General features: G+C 45.2%; 1 protein-coding gene across 2 annotated transcripts in view; it reads left to right on the forward strand.

The window, feature by feature from the left end:
* Positions 1-20,958, forward strand: part of klhl29 (kelch-like family member 29) — an 88,532-nt gene that overhangs the window by 13,710 nt on the left and 53,864 nt on the right. The window contains exons 7-8 of one of the 2 annotated variants that reach the window (XM_088361170.1): positions 3,593-3,674; positions 19,010-19,303. In XM_088361170.1, the coding sequence (XP_088217296.1) occupies positions 19,049-19,303 (255 nt within the window). In that variant the 5' untranslated portion in view covers positions 3,593-3,674; positions 19,010-19,048. The remainder of the gene's footprint in view (positions 1-3,592; positions 3,675-19,009; positions 19,304-20,958) is intronic. The other variant, XM_088361169.1, reaches the window with a different exon arrangement.

Consider the following 20,958-nt stretch of genomic DNA (forward strand, 5'->3'; position numbering starts at 1 on the left):
CATGCCTGTTCTTGGCGGCAACGGCAGCCCGGCTCGCCCGTGGCGCTGATTTGATGTGAGCTCCGCTAGACAATTTGCAGTTTATTACTGCTGTGTCCAGCTCGGTCCCTGATGAGATTAATCAATGTCTACGAATGGCGGGCGACGCGCCGTTTGCACTCGCCGGAGCTCATATCCGAAACGATCCGCCAACCGGCCGATTCGTAACTGCGTTCAAGTTTGGGTTGGGAACTGCGATGGTTGGCCTTCAGGGACCGGCGAGGCCCCGAACCAATTTCAACTTCAAGACTCTTGAACTCTTTGTGTTCTTTTAATGGACCTATACTTTAATTGACAGTGGTGCCTTGACTTATAAGAATAATTTCTTTCACAACTAAGGTTGTAACTCAGTTCACCAAATACATTTTTTCCCTGTTAAATCAATTAAAATGCCATGTATATTTTTCATCGGAGAGTGCATGAGTGACTGTGACTCTCCTTGCCCACATGCGAGGGCATGACATGTGTCTAATAATCTTGCATGGGCCGGACCAAAACAGTGCAACATTCTTGTTTTACCGCAACACTTCTGGTAATTGTGTGAAGGGGAGGTGTTGACTTTGATTGATTGTTTACCCCTTTTGCTATTTGTACACTCACACCTGCACATACACACACACATGCAGTGAGGCTTGATGAATTATGTATCGCTGCACTGGAAACAAAGCAATCAATATAAGATGTCTGCCTTGGCTATTGAGCACAAACACTGGCAGCGAAAAAAGAGAGAGATCAGGTGTTTATGTAGGCGGCGTGGACACAAGTATTGGGACGCAGCTCATAATCAACCAATCAATCACGACTTAGATTAGACTCTTGACCAAAACAGCCAAGCTAGACTAGATCACTATTGCTACTCTAGTGTTGGGGGATCAAACATAGTTGTGATATATTTCTTTCATTAAAAGCTGCGAAATGTTCCAATGCGACCGATTTCTTCGATACTACTTTTGGCACCCTCTTTTTGGAGCACAAGGGTAATTTGCTAGCAAAAAAAAAAAAAAGAGAGATCCTTATTGTACCAATTTAGGTACCCCAGTCTTTCCTAATGTTTTTTGTGACTTTGTACTAAAACAACATTACTACTGTACCGCAATTTGCTATCCTGCTCCAAGACAACCAAAGCCAAATTTGTCCCCAGTGGAGCATGCAGGGTTTCGTTAGCGTCCTCCGCTAGCTTGCTCGGAGCCCATGAGAGAGATGCGGCTGATTAAGAGCTACAGGTTGCTGGAGGAGAACGACCTTGGCGTTGGTATCGGAGAATGTGGAAAAGGCTGGCGAGCAGTAACGTTCCCCAGACAATGAGCTGCAGGCCTTTTTTTTTTTTTTTTTTTAAATTCATCTGCTTGTCTAGATGTACCCTGCATAGGATGGCCATGATTAATAAATTATCCATTACTGATTTATGAAGGATTATGTCAATCACAGACAATTCGGTACCAGAATGGATTTTTCTTCTGTAGCGCCTAAAAGTGCTGCAGCAGAAATGATCCCAAGCAACAAATCTTTAAAATATGAGGGATTATTGCTCTATTTAGAAAAAAAAAAATAGGAAAAGAGCCCAAACGTGTTTACAAAGTGCACGTCATACCTACATCTTGAAACTTAGAGTGCGAGATTCGGTGTAGCATTAAAATTAAAACCATACCGTACTGATATTTATTCAAGATGTAATATTGTCAACAATGTTCACTGCCGCCAATCCAATGTGGCTCGTGGCATTTGAGCAAAAAATACATCTGCCGCCTCGTTCAAATCCAGACAGCTGCTCAAAAAGTCAGCGGCGGTGGCGGCGGCGTTTTCTCGCACACTTGATGTTATCCTGCTACGGGGCGAAAGCAAAAAAAAAATCTTTATTGCACCGTGTTTTCACACCATTTTCTTCACTTTCTGTAGACCTGCGCTAACCCTGGCCGGCCAGCAATTACATTTCGACCGTGCTGTGACATTTCATTCAAATGATGGACACCTCGACACAGATGATTTCCCGTCATATCAAATTGATGCCATATGTAGCATTGCTACAACTACATGTCTCTTCTAGAACTAAAACGAGGCTTGAGAAAATAATTTTAATTTTAGTACATTTTAGCACAATCGAATAAAATGCCCAAGGGGCTTAAGTACGGCTAAGCAGATTTCTGACAGGGCTTTTAGTTAGATTAACTGAAAATCCATATGTTGCCTTCCAAGCTAAGCTAATGAGACCAGGTTGGCGTTTTGTTTAAATAACCAAAATGTAACATTATTCTACAAAATTGAGAATAACAAGGCTCCTGTTTGCAATGCTAGCATTAGGTAGCTACGGTGAAGCTAAAAAACTCCCAGTTTAGAAGTCAACACCATGAGTGAAAATAATCGCAAGGATTCCAAAGATGGCTGTCACCTCAGAGCTTGTTCGCACGGGCGACTCGCATGTGTGATGAGGCGAGTGCCTATTTACACACTGCACTCTTGGTCCTTTTCCGTTGGAGGGTTCTCAACAAAGCTGTGCATTTTTATCGCTTGTAGAGCAATCATTCTTTCAAGCCCCCAGGCTGAACGCTGAGTCAGCTCCCCTTCGTATGTAGATTGGCTCCCTCAGCCCGAGGGGGTTATTGATCTTACAACCCCATTTTTTATACACAGGAAATGTTGCGCCCAGACTTGTTTGGCTACACGGGAGCCCTGCTGGGCCAAGGATGAGAACAATGTCACACTGCGATGAGAATCCTGTATGTTCATCGTTACGGTATACACATAAATTAATAATGAAGCTACGTCGCAAACGGCCCAGACGATCAACAACACAGCTAAAGGCGACATTTTTCTCACTTGCACCACCAAACGACGCTTTATGATTTTAAGTTGATTAGCCCAGCGTTGCCGAGCGCTGTGAAATAGAATCTTAAAAACACGACACAGCGCGCCGGCCTGCGGGTGACTAACGCTCTTTTCGAGCGAGCGAGGAGCCGCAGGGAGCGGATCAATGGCAACGTGGGAGCCGAAGAGAAGCACAAAACCCTCTGTTTTCATTTTGTTGTTGTTTTTAGCAAGGTATACGTTTGAATAATTTATTTGGTTTTGCCCCATTGCAGACTATTTATCAGTGTAGAGTCTTTATTGCAGACCAACTTCGCACTTGTGTTTTGTTTTGCGGGAAAGAAAAAAGAGAGAAAATCTCCAACAAATGCTCTGCTGTGCTTAAAAATCCATAATTGCCTTTTGATAATAACGCACTCGTCTCCAGACAAAGAAAAAGACATGGTTAAAACTTCCAATTGTGATATTTGGCCTCAACTTTGACCTGTTTTCTGTCTGTTTTAAAAGTTTTAAAAGCATTACGCTTCCCCGCAATCGCCTCTGTGGGGAATTTGATTGGTCAAAGATCAGCACACAACTCTGCTCCCCCCTTCGATGGGAAACTACTGCAATGTTTCTTCAACAAAACGTCTCCTACTTTGAATCCACTTAAAAAAAACAAAATCTAGAACCAGAACCTGACCATTTTTTCAATCCAAAAAGTCTCTCTGACGTACTTGGCTCATGCATGTGCCCGATTCTTATTTTTCAGCCTTTTTGCAATGAAGACATTTCCTCACTGTCAGCAGTCAGTGTTTGGTGTGTCCTCTGAATGTCTGCTGATATCTCCCAAGGTGCGGACGCACACGCACACACACACGCACACACACACAGCAGGTGTCTGGCTATCCCCCGTTGCCATCTAGTGTGACCGCCTTTGCTTGAGTGACAGCTCTTAGTTTGTCTGCGTGTCCGTGGTTACGGCCCAAGGGCTCGCACCCGGGGGACTGTGACCTTGTCAACACTCCTGAAAGCAGAGATGGATGGCCTCGAGCCCCCTCTGCCTCAAGCCGTGAGCCCCGAGCTCATTTTCTGCCCCTCCGCACCAAAACGAGCCTCAATGTTAGCGTCTCAGTTGACTCGATGTCAAAAAAACATTAAAAGAAAAACGAACACCAATAACTGGAGAACCGGTTTTATAGACACAGGGATTCCTCGTGGATGTTGACAGAGCACCCTGCTGCTTTTGTTTGGAGGAGCGTAAGCGCACACCAGCTGGGATGTCAGGGCTGTCATCTTGGAGAACTCCAAGCACAAAACTTGAATTAGCTGTAGAACTCAAATCTATCCTCGGTGTCCAACCAATAACTACAACTAAGAATCGAACTCGTAGCTCATCTGATTTTTGCCTTTCTCATAATTGGCACGATTTTACCGCGAGGGCGAAGGTCTCTTCCCATGACACGCCGCATAAAAATAATCTTTCGCTTTTTGACTACGTGTTTAAAGTGGCTGCTACTTTTTTTCGGCACGCGTGCAAGACGGAGCAATAGAGACCGGAATTGTCTAAAAACTCTCGTCCTCCCGTGGACCGTTCAGACGCATGCGGTGTCATCGAGAATTAATTTGTCCGTTTCGCCGCTACACATGGAAAAGTGTGTTTGCAAGGCATGTACAAAAACTGTCAGGAGGCCACGTCGCTGACTGGCATCCGGAATTCAAAAAGCCACAGGTTAGCATGCGACACTTTTCGAAGATTTTAGCGTGAATTATTTTGTGATAAGCAATCTTGCTCCTGACTGCTTGCATTTGACAAGGCGATTAATATGTTAATAATTAATTATGTTTGTAGTGAAGTAGAGGAAACTGTACGTGTGTCAATGACGGCAACTGGAACCGGGACACGAGCGAACTGACACTATAAAACAATCATGACGAAAAGAAAACACACGTTTAGAACATTTAGTCAAATGTCGTTGTCTCCGAAACTGTGCCCGTTGTACTCGCTCGTTGTGTTTAGTGACCGTGAGGTGACCTCGCCGCATCCCCCTCCGCCCCCACCGCGGCAACCTGACCGCAGCACAGGGCCCATTACTATTTGATGAGCGGGAAGGGGCTCGTACCACCGCGTATTTCCACCGGCCCGCAACGAGTCAGCACTTTAGCGCGGCTCCGCTGGAGGGGGTCGCCCGGCGGGCATGTCGCTCCTCTTACGCCACCTTGCCTGTTGTTATCAAGATGACTGCTGTGCCGCCAACTCCCAGTGACCCTGCGCCGAACCTCTTGCCATATCTATTTTTAAGTGCTTGCTCTGTTTTGAGCAAGGAGAAACGCCACACGATGTCACTCTTTTTTTCCCAAGTGACAAACTCGAGCCAGAATTAAACGCGACATGACTTTCCATCCCGAGACGAGTCTGATTTTACGAAGGAGTTTTTTCTTTTCTACTTAATGTCATTTATAATGTGCTAAGCTAGCGCTAAGCTACATCATTGCTGTGGAAGCTGTATTTCAGCTTCCCCCGCCGCTTACTTTCCTAGTGTTGCGAGTCCGCAGCAACAACGGCGCCCTCGGGCCTCCGGACAGCCCATCGGCGGCCGGCTTGACAAGTCATTGTCTTTTCCTAAGCCGTGGTAATTCATCAGCGCCGCGGTACCGCCTCTGGATGATTGCGTTTTGGACAGAGCAATCTCCGCCGTGTCATATATGCTTTGGTTTTCACAGCGCCGACGCAACTTAGACGGCAAATGCGTGGAGACGGCGAAAGGCGCTTGGGCTTGCAAATTGAATCTGGTGCTGCCGCCACTCGCTGTTTAGGCCTCGTCCTCCTCCACGGGGTTGCAACTTTCTTTTTGTACTGTCATTTCGCCAGTGACTCAGAGAAGGATGAAAAATGGACACGATGAGCTCCTTCACATCGATTTCAAGCATGAGTTCAGGTTTCACGTTAGGGTTTCAAGCCAGGGCATTTCAAATGAGAGTTTGAGGCGCAGTTGTGGTTTCAGATTAGGGTTTCAAGACAGGGAAGCTCAACCTTTAAGGAGCCCGGGCTTCCGTCCTCTCCTAATCTACCTAATGACATGCTCCTCACGCTTCAGAAGCGTTTTCATATTCCTGTGTTGGACTTCGCCATTTATGTCGGCATTTAAGCGCTACCTCTGTACTACGCTTGATTAAGTCCAGTAAGGTCCGCTAACTAACGTTTTATAGGGAGTTTTCCACACTAAAGATGATCTAATCTGCTGTTGACTGCCATTGCGGGAAGAGTAAAACATGTCTGCGTGTGTTTTTCATCTGGCCGCCGACGATGGACTCAAGTTGCTCATGTGTCAGCGGTCAAAGCGCCCATTCACAGCCTCACACAAAGGAGACGAGAGGAGCGCTCGCGCAAGAACAGAGAGGGAGACATTGTGTCAAGGTTCGGATTGCTACGGGAAAATTATTCGGGTTTCAAGCTTGTCTTAGGGTTACGGACTTCCATTTCAAGCTCATTTTGTTATCAGAATAAGATTTGGCAATCAACTTGGGCTATTGAATGTGATCCTGCACAAGCCTGGCTGCAATTTAACTCGATAGTTGGTAATGAACAACAGCAGTGCCTCTAAATGGTTGCTCTGTCTTTCTAGATGACTAACAGTCATGTTGATTAGATTTGCTCAATATGCTGCCGTCGCACTGACTTTGTCATAGCACATGATGGCAACCGTAAATAACAGAGAAAGATAAGAAAAATGCAATCTGACTCTCTGGAAGACTTCAGTGAGAAACAAGCACAAACCGACAAGGAGCTGTAATTTATTTGCTGTGTCGTAGCTCGCTTTATAATTGCATTTCACTCTTGAGCAAAAATGCAGATTCGATCTCTTCCCTGATTTTTGTCATTTGTTTGCCCTTCCCGCATTGATAAATGAACATTTTGGAAATCAAGCATAATCTGTGGATCTGTAATGCAGATGGATTTGGCCAGCAGATAATTTTGTGTGGTTGTATGATTTGGATTGTTCCCTCTTCTCATTCTACACGCACTAGTCAACGAGCTCAATTATGTTTGATGCAAGGACCGGAGGCTAATTGCAATGTTTATCCTGGCGGCAGGTTAAAGAGTGTTAGAAAGTGTCATCCAGTGTTTGTAAAATGTCACTCTGAATGATTAGCCCTCATGAATAAATGTTGGGTGTCTGCAAAAAGTCGATAAATATGCTTAATCCGCTCACCTGCTTCGTGTTAGCATGCTCGTAAGTGGGCTAACTAACTCCCCTGGCACATTTTACTTTTTTTTTTCAGTCCATCCATGTTGTGATGCTCTTTGTAAGCATTGTACAACTGTGTAGTAATGCCAACACTTGTTTTTGTTTTTTTAACAACCGTGATTAGTGCTGTTGGCAACGTTAGCCAACTCATCTTCATGGCGCTAACTTTTAGTTTACAAACATTTCAGCTTTTAGAAGTGTCATGGTTATCGTGCTTCTTAGATGTCTTCTAGGGACCGGTTAGCATACAATGGTTATTAACGAGACGCGTTGTGGTCTTATCTCTTTTTCCGAGGCCCGTTAGAATGCTCACGACCTCCTGTGGCACATTTAGCCCATTTTCCTTTTATCATCATGGCGCTAGTGTTATTTGTTAGCTTTTTATTCATTTATTTGACCTAACTTTGCAGCTTTAAGTACAAATAGAAATGGTTGTTTATAACAACTATCACAGTTTGAGATGTTTTTTGGGGCTTGTTAGCATGCTCACTAGCTCCCCGGTGGCAAGTTTTGCACGTTGACTGTCTTTATGAACATTTAGAAATCACAATATCGGCGCGTAATACAAATGATAAACTAGGGTTATTTGATATACCTTATGTGGCACATTCTGCATCTTTTTCAGCGTTAAATCCATTTTGGTTATTATTTATAGCATTTGTTAGCCCTCTAAAACACTCATCCCCATCAAATAGCGTTAGCCTCATGAGCGCTAATGTTATTTGTCAGCCTGTCATCACCAAGATTGACTTGGATGTTGTTTTTTTGTTGGTTTTTTTTGTGTGTGTAAGACAATAATATGATGCGTGTGTCGACTAAACCCAAGGGAACTGCACAAGTCGATCCTTTAGTGTATCTTTATACTCTGGCAAGTGAAATAGCGCCATCAAAAGCCCGTGTGTGTGTATTCTTTTTAGGGGGGGTTGTGGTAGTGTGTGTGTGTGTGTGTGTTTGTCGGTCATGGCAGTGATGGTGTTTCAGTTGGCTGCAAACAGCAGTCATGAGGGACCAGAGAAGTGATGACACACTTCTCTCTCTCTGCACTTCAACTAACCTCAGTCTCACACGCACACACCCATTCACATACAGACACACACGGACTGTGCAGCACATGTACACACAACAGCAACGTAAACAAACAAGGCCATATGCAAACACAAGTAAGCAGGAAAGCATGTTTGCACATGGATAAAGAAACACTTGATACATAAAATACAGTGTGCGTATGAGTGAGTGTGCCTTCTTGTCTTCTGTCTTTGTCTTTTAGTCTTTTGGAAATGGTCATATATATCAAAAATCTGTTGTGAATATTAGGGATGTTTCTGGCTGTTCTACGCTAGAAGCATGCTAAAATGAGCTCCCATGAAAGTGTACTTCAATCGAGCCCTCGACATTCTCGCTGGCCCACACAAGAATCACCTTTCTGCCTTATGTTCCTCTTATTCGCTTCTTTAGCCGTCTTTTTTTTTCCATTTGTGTTTATCGATTGTGCAGAAACAAAAGGATGCACACCTCAGCAGTTACGGCGAGGGCTTTAAAAGTTGAAAGTGGAAAGCTCAGCAAGCGGCAGCAGGAAGGAGAAAGAATGCTCTTGGAGTAGTTTTGGCTTTTATTTGTTTTGCTCTTTTCTCTTGGCACCCTCAAGATTTTTTTTTTCTTTTCTCCTTTGGCACCTCAAATGTTGACAGTTTTATATAGAGAGATTCTATGCCAATGTTCATTGACTTTAGGAGGCTGGCAGGAATGGGAACCGAGTCCAAGGGTGGGCAACGGACTTTGAACTCTGCAAAGGCTTTAAAGGCGTATCAGATGAGGAGGCGGCTCTTTTGATCCACTTCATGCAAAATGCATCCACTACAAAAAGAGAAAAAGCCAACTTGTATTAGGAACACACTGGGAAGGGGGTGTACATGCAGTGAGAGTAATGTAATATTTTTACAGTAGTAATTAAAGAATAATTTTTCTAGACAACCAGTAAAATCTGTATTACTGATGTAGAATTCTTCTGATATGATTTAAAACACTTTTCAACTTTTTTTATACAAAGTTCATTGGCTGAACTTGTTCGGATGAAAACATGACACCAGTTTGTTGTATCGTTTGGCTGGGAGGCTTCTTCACACTGTGTGGGCTTGTTGAAAATGGAATGGACGTACTACAGCTCGTTGGTGCAAATACTCTCATCTCCCCAGCCGGTCCGGCCTGACTGAGAGTTCTGTGCCGTGATTCTGACAGAATCAGACCCGCTGAGGGCGACTTTTTAAAGGGGTATGCTGTACTCCGTGTTTATGATACTGTATGGGCCTGTTTACAGATGCAGCTTTAAAGAACAGTGAGAATTTTGTCAATGCCAAGAGACGAGTAACCATAGCAGCAGCACCGCTTCCAACCCCAAAGAAAACGTCTCGGATGGGCTTTTGCAACTTTTTATAGCAATCATCTTATGGGCCTCAATTTCTTTTGATTCACTGTTTGAATATTTCATCCGGAATTTCTTAGTGGGCTTTAATTTCTCGTTGTTGTCGGCATAGAATGGACTCTGCTTCATGTTTGGCGGTTTAGTGTAATGGAGCATGCCGGGCGCCCTCGCAACAGAATACATAATATGCTGTAATGGTGCGTCTTCAACAAATGCTCCACGTCTCCTCGGCGCCTTTTAATGGGCAGCTTGAAAAGGAAGAATTGATTTTTTTTTTTTTTTTTTTTTTTTTTTGGGCCGGTCTTGTATGTTGCTCTCGTAGCATTCAGATGGCGGTTGCGTAGTTCGGATTCAATGACTGCTCCTCAAAACGTAGCTGATCTTGTTTTATGCCACTATGAGAGAAAAAAAAAAAAAGCGAATTTTACCATGAGCTTAATGAATCTACATAGCTAGTACGGATGGGAGTGTTTTGTAATGTTTTCAATGTTTATCTCCATTGGTCCTGAATAATATCTGTTGAACGTAAATTTTTTTTTATGAGGAGCCCCTTCTGTGAGTTCTGTGAGTTTTGTAGCTGTAGCACAAAGAGGATGAGAATGTGATAAGCTCCTACAGAGGAGGAGGAGGACAATAGACGGTGTGCTTCTGTCGGAATTCATGAGTGGCGCCGCTCATCTGATTACGAGCCGCTGACAATCTTTCTGCTCGGGCTTGAGCTCGTGCTTGGCTATGACTAATGAGCAGTGATATGCTCTCTCTCTCTCTCTCTCTCTCTCTCTCTCTCTCTCTCTCTCTCTCTCTCTTCCGCTTTCTCTTTTCACGTCACGCTCTATTGATTATTGGAATGCTCGCCCATTCTTTACTTTCATTTGCCGTTCACCTCTTTGTCTTGTCGCATTCATTTCACTAATTTGATATTCCGACTTGTTGGCCCCACCACACGGCCACCCTCTCGCGACCCGATATCTCTTCTTCGTCTTTGGTTATCATGGTAATTGTGTATAAATGTTTTTGTTGTCTTTGGTTGATAGTATTTAAAAAAAAAAAAAAAAAATTGCTAATGTTGCAGCAATTCCTTTTTTTCTTAATTTTCTTAAATGTAGATCTTTTGCCACTTGCCATTTTCCATCCAGATAATGAAATCAGGCGGCGGCGGCCCTTCATCTGCTTTAGCGCCATTTGCGAGACTAAACAGCCCGCTAATTTGCCATCCTTCTCGTTGGTTAGCCTGACGTGCATTTGCATAATTTTCAGTGGGCCGTTTTCCATCAGCCAGCCAGCGAGAGGAAGCAGGAAGCCGCCGGCGGCTTGTTTGATCCTCGTCTCAATATTTGTCTATTGGGTAAAAGGGCTTGATTAATGGGGGGGAAAAAAGCATTCCGCCACCCTGATCGTTCCTCCAGTCAATCCGAATTTTACCACGAGCCCCTTTGATTGCACCTCACCTTCGGGTTGTGACTCATGTCGTTGAAGAGACTTTCATCGCCTCCCGCTGACTCCCCCGTCACTTTGTTGGGTGACGTCTGGAGGCTATGCGTCAAAGAGGAGAAAAAAATGAGACACAAAACCTTCCTGGGTTATCTTTTTCTTCTCTGCACTGGCAGGTGTTCCATTAACCTTGAAGTCTGACGCCGTCTCCAAGTAGCCTCATTACCTCGTACTTGACGAGCTCTTAACTCCGATGTCGATGTGATTTTTTATTTTTTATTTTTTTCTCTTCGTTGGCACACCAGCCCGAGAGAAGGGGGACAGCATGACCTTCTTCCCCCTACTTTTCGCTTCCATGCATTAATGAAGAGACCAGGCGTCCGCCGTCTGAGACACTGTTAAGTTGGTTTCCTTTTTTCCTTAATAGCGCTTTTCGGTCTCGCTGATGTTAGTGTTGGGTTCTCAAACTTTTTGGGGTGAAACCCTGACCTTGTTATCCTAAGGTCAGTTCAAGAGAATTATCGGGTAGGTTGCTAGTTCTAATCTGGCGCTGGTAGCCAAGGTCAGAAATTGGATCGATAGGGACATTTCGCTCCCAGCATTTCCCTTTGAGATATGGCCATTCTTAAATCTTTTTAAAAGCGAGTCCCCTGTCAAGCCGCGAGTCTGATTTGAACGGATACAAGCGCAAAATGTCATCTTTAGAAGTCTTAAAAGGTCACAAGAAGTCTTAGCTGATGTCCCTCTGGCAATTTTCTATGTTGACCAATGATATGACGCTCATCCCCGATGACAGTTTTGGACAGCGACGTTTCTTCTCCTACTTTGGCCCAACACATGCCGGGCATTTGTTCCCCGCTAGAGAAGTCACATCCATATATGATGCGTAAATCCCAAGCCAGGAGTCTTCATTCCCGACACCATTGTCTCTGTCACTCTTTTTTTCCACTTCAATAGATACCAGGTGGTGTGAAAGCGCTCTTCTCTCACACCTACCTGTCTTGTCAGAAATCTCACCAATCCTTAAATTTATTCCACAAATGAAAATTAGTCCCTGATACCAATTTAATACAAAATTGTCCTAACGGGTACTTTTGACAAATCTGACAAGGGAATCCTCCCAATTTGAAGGATTCGCCATAAAAGAGGGACGGCTAGGGCCCTTTCACTGCACGATTAAATGTAGACTGGCTTAATAATCAGATCAGTCGGAAAGGGGCTCCAGGTTGTCTCCTCGTACGGAATACCAAATACTGCATTTTGTCGAGATTTTAACAGCGCTTCTTCGGGATTTGCTTCACTTCATGCACAGTCATGCCTTCACTGACCATAGGTCAAAGTGCCACCGGGCGATGCCTATTTACTCAGTGCATGTGTGTGTGTGTGTGCGCGCCATTAGCATTGATTTCCCATTCTGCAAGAAAAAGCACAGTAAATGCCATGCGGCTGTACCGCGGCTTGTTTTATTTATGAACACGTTTCCCGCCGAGACGTTCATTATCTTGCGTGCTTGCAAAGCTCCCTTGTAGCAACCGCGGGAGCGTCTTTTTATAACCAATTCCCAAACTGCTTTTCCATAGTGGACCCAGTCGGATTTTTTTACCGCGTCTTTACGCACGACCCGGGGGGGCATTGTTGATTGCGCCCGCGGTGCCGGCTTCTCGTAAATGAGCGCTTGTTAAAAAGCCGGCTTAGGAGGAAGCGGCGCTGGACACTTTTTGCGTCACAAGATAACCTTGCTGTCATTCCGAGGGCGCCAGAATGGCGGCATGGCGTCAGGATGATTAGAGCCGGAGCGAGGCAGATGGATTGGTCGTGCCGTTCGTGGGCAGCTAATTAAGCTTAAATTGAGCAAATTGATCAGCGCGAGGTCACCGGCATCCTTCGGTCCGCCAACCGCGCTGCTGGCGGGGATGTGGAACTGGCGGAGCGAAACGTGGGATAAGACAATGCTGCGTTTACATTAATTATATGCAGCTGTCACACTAAAAGTGTCAGAAAGCTAGCTTCTCTTATGTTCCGAGCCACTTGACATTCTGGACTGAAATTGAGTGCCCAAGCAGTCACCATGCGTGGGAGAAAACTAGGATGTCCGAAAAGGCTCCCCGGTTTTGAGCGTGACATTTCTTCCGTCGTAAACATTCCGAGATCAACTCCAAGTAGTGTTGTAGCAATAAATGGAAGTGTTTAAGAACCGCAGCCACACCATTAAAGCACTCTGCCAAATGGGTTCTCTTGACTGCTTTGTGTCCACTTGTAAAGTTCGGTGGTGGAGGATTAAAGCTCTTAGCTTGTTATTGTGAAGTCGCCACAGACCATTTTTTGCCAACGCAATCAAAACGGGAAAATTACCAACACTGTAAGTTACAAATGATTTTAATAAGAAATATTCTGCCAGCGTGACCTGGCTCTGAACTGGCCCAAGGGGTTGGCAACCTCTCTAGCTTGGATGGAGGTCAGCTTCTCCGTGACAACAAGCTTTGATTTCCCTCTGTGTCATTTTTTACGCACGTTTCTGCTCTGGGGACACACAAATGGATGCTGTGCGGTCGGCCAAGTGGCGCGCGGCGCATACTATAAGTCACTTAGCCGTCGTCACAGGCCACTCGTCCGTTTATCTCCATCCCTGCATCCATTAATCTCCCTTTACTGTAAGCCATCCGGTTAGTGGCTAGCCAAAGCCGATGAGACGGCCCATTACTTATTTAGCGCCACTTTAAACGGGGGGCCAAACACTGTGTGTGTGCGCACGGAGGAGAAGCTCTGGGTAACAACATTTGCTGTCCAGTTTTGAAGACGCCGAGATGGAATCAAGTCAATAAAACACGAGGCGCGGCGTGATGGGCGCGTAGTTAAGTGAAGGTCAAGCTGCCGGGTCGGGGCATAATCTGCTCGCTTGGATGATGGCGGTGGTGCACATTCGAGAGGGGAAAGGCGCCCCCCCCCCCCCCCCCCCCCGAAAGTGCTTCAATATCCTCTAAATCAATGTGACCTGCGCAGGAGCACAGCACCCAGTTTGTACCGATGTACTGTAATACTATGTTTTTCTTTTTATTTTATTTTTTTCCCCCCATATCAAAGCAGACACTCGGCGACCAGAGAGGAGCTGGTTGTGATGCATTAAGAGTCTATGAGAAAGGACACGAGATAAGGCAGCCAAGCCAGTGTATGTATGTGTGTGTGTGTGCGTGTGTGTGTGCGCACAAGCAATGACAGTGTATCACGATGATTCCTGTAGTTTGCTTTTTTGCGCAATACTTATTGTGACTTTTTTTAATCTTGAACTTGACAAATATTCACTATATAAAAAACTGATACTAATAAAAAATGAAACTAAAATGAAAAAGAAAAGAAATTTATTAGACCCACATAAAAAATCTCAAAAAGCCGTTTTGGTTTGAAGCAGGCATTTTCTGATCATTTTGCAATATATGAATGGAATATACTTAAGACAGAGATCACTACATTCAAACATTCCCTCAAAAAAAGCAAAAAGTAATTAGTTTTTTCTCTCTGTTGTAAAGTTAAACAAATACTTATGGAAAACGTGTTGTAAAATTAAAAATAAAATTAAGTATAAATGACTGGGAAAAAACGATGCTGAAATAGCCCCCCCCAGAAGACACCCCCCTCCCTCCAGCTTCCCCACCTCCTGGTCCACATCTTGTATCACGGACCGTCACTCTGGCAACATATTAAAAAGGCGAGATAGCAGCCGCTCTGTTCTTGCCAGGAAAGTGATTTAGCGCGGTCTTGTGTTGATGAAAGAACATGTGTGGGGATTTTTTTCTCTCCCCCAACCACTCCTCCATCTCTCTGCGCTCGTTTCTCATTTGGCCTCCTCTTCCTCATCTTCTTCTCCTACTTTATCTCACATCGGCTCTCTGATGTCGTCCGGCAGTGTTCGCCGCTCCCTTTCTTCATCTTCGCGTGGATGATTCTCTTTGTTAGTGGAGGGGAGACGAAGAACAAGAGCGCAAGTTTTTTTTTTTGGGGATTATGATTTGGGTTTGCGTCGGGGTTAGGTTTGTTCAAGGTGACGCTATAGGCTGGACTCGTATCATTATTTTAGAAGTAATAGGTAATGCATAAATTCTTTTAGATTTTTGACAGACTATGCAGACGGACACATACTGTCTTAATCCAGAGCCCGCAGAGGCAATTGGCAGATTATTGGACGGCAGGAGAAAGTTAAACAAGAGTGTGAAAGAAAGAATGTCGAGAAAGTTAATCCCTGTTAATTAATCCCGTCAACCGTGGCTCAGCATTGTTCACGCCAACAATCGGACCACTGGGTGGGTTTAACGACAATCACTCTGTACCTTGCTCGAGCACGAAGATCATGTTTTCGGCTAATCTGCTCCGTAGACTTCAGGAGTTGGGTTTTTTAGGTTTAGCTCACGTCCTTTTGCCAAGCGTCGGGCTGCTAAATCATTTGTAAGCAATGACAAATTAGCGTCGGAGGCCGCCGCTAATGACAGATTTTAATTATCGGCTAATCCGCTGGTCATTTTGTGATGAAGGGATCAATCATTCCCTCGTTAAAATGTCAGACAATTGTCGGAAATGAGCTCTCGCGCTCTGGGTAGCACAGCTGCTTGGCGCAAAAGGCCTGTGTTTTTTTTCTTTTTTTTTTTTTTTTTTACTACAGTGGCGGAAGTAGAGCCCCATGTTAATTGAATATTTACACTTCAGACACCTTGACTTTTATTCCCTGCATTGAAAAACAATTTGGGCCTGGGTTCCTCAACACTCGTAAATAAAGGGAATGGCAACTTGTAGTACTTTTATGACCAGCATTTCCTGATCAATACTCCTTTTTGGTCATTTGAGCCTCCCCCTCCTCCCCCCTCCTTCGGCCCAACCATGTGCTGGGCCATTAATCTCCAGAATCCCACTCCAGGCGCTCGCCGTGCGTATCTGAAAGGTCGTGTGTTCATACCGATGTAAAACGTAGACAAAGAAGGCCTTTTAGGGCAAGCTAAGCCCCGGGATGCGAGATAAGTGGTGAAAGCGAGAACCACTCCTGGGATCTTGGCATCTTTGAAGGCAAAGTGACAGAATTTTCACTGATTGAGAGAATGTTGCCTCCACTACAGCAACTCCTTGTTTGGACTTTACAAAAGGAGCAGATGAATGCAGTGTTGTGTCACACTAGGGGATTCCTGGTTGCAGAGAGAGATATTTTAAAATGTGACATAATGTTGACACTCCCCTTTATCTTTCCTGAACCAAATTTACATTGTGAACTGTTTAATCGGCACTCGGTGTTTAATCGTCAGTCTCCCTATGATTGCTTTTGAACGCAGACTTTGCTTCGTTTGACCTCGATTAAATTCAACTAAAGGGTCATGAAGGGGATGTCTTTGTTAAGAACGTCCACGTCTGCCTGGTCTCACGCGAACTTTTTAACGAATCACTCTTTTTCAGGATTTGTTGCGCTAGCGAAGCAAATTAGCACTTGCAATCAGAAAACATGGCAAAAATGACATGTGTTGATTACTTTTAGAATCAATTGGACAATCATAGCGGCAGGTGCTAGCTACTGTGTATGTTTTGTTGCATGGGCTTTAGCGTAGCATTAGCCACCCTTCCCACCGATTACCTGGCAGTTCACATGTTTGTGAGTCAAACGCCTTCCAGTTGTCCCGTTAAACTGGAACTATTTAAGCCGAGCCATCCTCCGTGTCGGCATTAATCACCCAAGCAGAAGCTATTTGGGCTGCAAAACAGCAGCTTGGCCTGCAGGCTTTTTTTTTTTTTTTTCCCGAGATGTCCTATATTTATTACAGGGCCCACTACTGACTGCCTGTTTTTTTCCAGCGCACTAATGAGCTGTAGCAATCGTAGTAGAAGTACTAATTCTCCTCAAAGCGCCAGGATTAATTGTGGTGACTAATACGAAGAATCAATCCCAGGAACGTTGTGGCAGGTAAACGGGGTTCACGTTTTAGTAAACAACGTGGAGACAGTATTGGAAAATATGTTTTGAGCTGAAATTACGATTTCAGCACGACTTAAACTATCATTGTAAATTTTTATTTTTTTATTTTTAGACATTTGCACTTGTTCCTGTTCCTGGTCAAGCTGGACCTTTCTCCGTGAATATTAGTTTGCTTTTTAAGAAAGTCCTGCCTTTCTCAGTCAACAAAGCCAATTAGAAAAGGAGAAAAGGTTCCTATTGCAAGGCATGTTTGCCCTTTGTTTGCTCGTGTGCGCGTGAAGCTTTTGACGTTTCTACTCCTGCACCGCTGCTCGATTTAAATGTCAGGATGAACATTGTGTTGTCCTGGAGGATCTGTCAGCAGATTCACTGCTTTGTTTGCGCGTGCGTGCGTCTCATGGGAGCTGCTCATTTACAGCAATATCTTGTTCCTGCAGAACTTACAGCAGATCCACTTTCGACGAGGCTCATTTGTAGCACGTGCGTACGCCTGATGGATGAATTGATCATTAGTGCGGCGAGTGTGTACATGCGTGTGTGTGTGTGAAGCGGCGCTGCCACCGGGTCAATAGAAACCCGATCACAGATTGGAAATGGAGTCTGTCCTCTTTGGGAGTATCGGTAGCAGGCAGATTAGGAATGTGGCGGCAAAAAAGCAAACATAGCAAATTTTGCACGCACACATATGTTGGCGTCCTTTCTAGCTCACACACACACACACATTGACACACACACTTTTTTTGCTGCTGAATGCCGTTTACTGTCTGGTAACATCCATCTGTCGCGTTCCTTCCGTCTTCAAGCGTACTCCCGCGTGATTTCGGTGTGGCACACGCCCGACGTGTCGCTGGGCAGATGCCATCTTTAACAAGAAGGAGTTATTTATAAAATTGAAAAAAAAAAGAAAATCTGCTAATCACCTACCGTCAGTGTTTGCACACTTGCATGCGCCGGCGACTTTGTCGTCTGACTGGAAATAAATGCCAAAAAAAAAAAAAAATTCAGTAAGAAGATTTATGTCTTCATAAACAAATTTTAATTGCTGAGAATGTTGTGAGCTTGCTAAAGTAAAGTTCTTTAATACATCTATGCTCTCACAGCTCATTTTAAGGCTACGCGAGTTAGCAATTTGATACATCAGCACCTGCACAAGACATTTTTAATACGCGTTAGGTTGTCATCCCTTGTTTCAGATTTTCCTCCCATTGCGGTTGATTGGATATGACACAAAATGGCCGAATAGCGATTGGCAGCGCATCCCTAGGGCGCTTGTGATGAATTTAAGTTTTGATCCATTCTGGCAGAACGCACAGGTGTGCCGGGTGTCTGGTTCCCCTCCTCATCTTCTTCCTCCTCCTCCTCTTCCTCGCTCGGTCCATATCTGAGCCACCAGCCAACGTACACCCGCCTACGCACACACTCACGCAGACCTTTTAAAAGCCGACTCATAGTTATGCAGAGAATTTAAGACTCGCTAATTAGGAAGCTCAGATCCATCTGCTCGCCTCAACAATCGCAAGCGTAGCGTGATTTTTGTTTGGGTGACACCCGTCGTGCAGCTGCCACTTGCATGGGATAGTGTGACTTTGTGTTTACGTGTGTATGTATTTATTCAAATCGACTCCCCACATATATTTATATATCTATAAACCCCAAGCGTATTTATTTTCTACCAATGTTGCGGAAGATGTACCCGGTTGCCCTCTTCTCTCCTGGCTGAAGTGTGGAGCTGCGGAGATAAGGGAGAATATTAGCTGGCACAAACCGCCGTCATTGTTCCGCCGGACGAGCACCGTGTTCCTCTCTACGCCTCGCATATTTTTAGAGGTAATACAACTGTAGCCGCTCAGAAAATTCAAGGTTATTAAAGGAGGGGGGAGGGGGAGGCGGGCAGGCAGGCGGACGGTGTGAAGGGAGGGGGAAAAAAAGCATTCGAGAGTGACATCTCAACATTTTTTTTTTTTTTGCAGTTCTGCCAACTGCTTAACAGCACTTTTCATTTTTGGGGTAGGAGATTGTCATGCTCAGTATTATAACAGTTTCTCCAAGAATGATTGGAGGTGAATTGCTCAACAGATGCGCTAAATATACAAATACTGAAAACAAAAGACACAAATGTGACCTTTGGCTGTGCTTGTCTGGCAGGCCTGCCCTTGCTATTCCCTCTGAAAGGACGAGGAAGTGATGTCACGCCACCACCACCGCTTTGAACGCGACTACCGAGCACCCTGGGAGCGCCGCCTCCACAATGGGGGGGCCAATCATAGCTGTGCCTCTGCCGTCATCAACGGCAACAACCGCCCGGGGCTCCTCCCCCTCCCCGTCATCCCGTCATTGCTCCCGACCCCGACAGCCGTCGTGGTGACGACATCGGCCGGCGAGGTGGCGGTCAAGCGAGGCATCGCGGCAGCCGGCTCGGTGGCCTCGGCGTCGACCAAGGTAAGACTTCCATCACTTCTATCAAGTTTCTACCCGCAGTTTTGTTTCTGTCTTACTTTCCCGTGGAAATGTTTCTCTGCTCGCCCATCGTCATGGTTGGCCTCCGTCTGTCTCCCGGAGCCTGCCATCCGAACCGCTCCCGTCAACGCCTCGCTTCTTGCCAAACCATTTTCCCCTCCCATCCTCATCTCACATTTTCTCAGTCTGCCAAGAGCGAGGCTTGTCCTCAGAGCTACCCCCCCTCACTTTGGCTATGCAAATGATCCTCACTCAGTGACAGTCTGACTTTCCTGTGAAATCAAACAAGCACGAACTACAGTGACCCATAGGGGTCAAAAAGTTTGGCATGTGACCAGACTTAATTCCACTTTCTACTTCCCAACTCCAAATCTGGGCTGATTTCGATCCTCTCTGGGCATGGGTCCCTAAACTAGAAACAATTGTTAATTCCAGATCATGATGTGTGATCAAGTTCCCGCAGCACTCGTCCCAGGATGCCGCTTTATTTGTTTTTTACCGGAACTTTCTCCCACCGCGTCTTCCTCGCGTACAGCTTTTGAACAGCTCTTTGCTAAATGGGCAACGGAGAGCAACCGTGTCTAAAAGCCAAAGCGCTTGCCTCGGCTTTAATTACAACACGGGCGTCTCGGGAGTCAGCCAACACCTCCGGTGCCGGGCTTTCCATCTCGGTTCCCCCCCCTCTGCTATTCGGTCAAATCGGATAAAAGCGACCGGTGGGTCGGGAATACCCATCGGGAACTTCCGACACGTGTAAAAGCGATGCTCTATAATCTTCACAACCAATCACAGTGTGGATTGGCGCGACATGGGACACGTCGGCTTGTATTTTCACCTGCGCGTGTGCGTGCGTTTGTGACAAGCGCACCATCTGGCGTTATTGTCCGTTACCGATGTAAAGTTAACCGCACGGAACGGCAGACTGTAGTTAATTTGCAGTGATGCTTGTTCCACACCCCCTCGTCTGAAGTCCCTCTGTTAATTATTTGCCAACAGTTCTCCATGTTGTCATTGCATCCATAAAAAAAATCAAAAAAATCAGAGTCCTCTTACAGAGGCCACGCGCGTCAACGCATCAAGCTAATCACGAAATAATACTAGTTGTTGACGGATTTAATTAAACGAGGGTGAGGTTGCCTTTTCGGCGATGAAGAAACGTTTCATTCGGTGCGCACAAAAGCCGGGCTGTTGTTTTTCATGCGATAATTGAAGAGATGAAAACGAAAACGTGGCGGTCGCACTTTGATGGAGAGCCTTAATATTCATAAGACGGTTAATCACTTAAGGAAATGAGTCGCTTTTCCCTGAAAAAGAAAAAAAACATTTGTTCAGCAATTAGCTTCGGCCCTATATGTGTTTAGGAATAAATTTGACATCGTTCTAACGTACAAAAATGAATTATATGCACTGCATTACCTGCTACCACCGGTCGCCTCCAATAACAGGTCTTTACTGCTCACTACGAAGAGCTTTCTGGGGACTTTGCAGAGAGATATCAGTTCTTTTATTGTATCCGAACGAGGTAATGATGCCGCTGGAGGCCAGACGGACAGACGGACCGGTCGTCATCTTGTCAAAGCGAGTTCCGGGCGGCAAACCGGCGATCCCCGTCCGCTTTGTCGTCGTGTGAAACACCC

This window comes from Syngnathus floridae, chromosome 19 (assembly GCF_059516105.1).
Source record: "Syngnathus floridae isolate MCC-2025c chromosome 19, RoL_Sflo_1.0, whole genome shotgun sequence".
NCBI lineage: Eukaryota > Metazoa > Chordata > Actinopteri > Syngnathiformes > Syngnathidae > Syngnathus > Syngnathus floridae.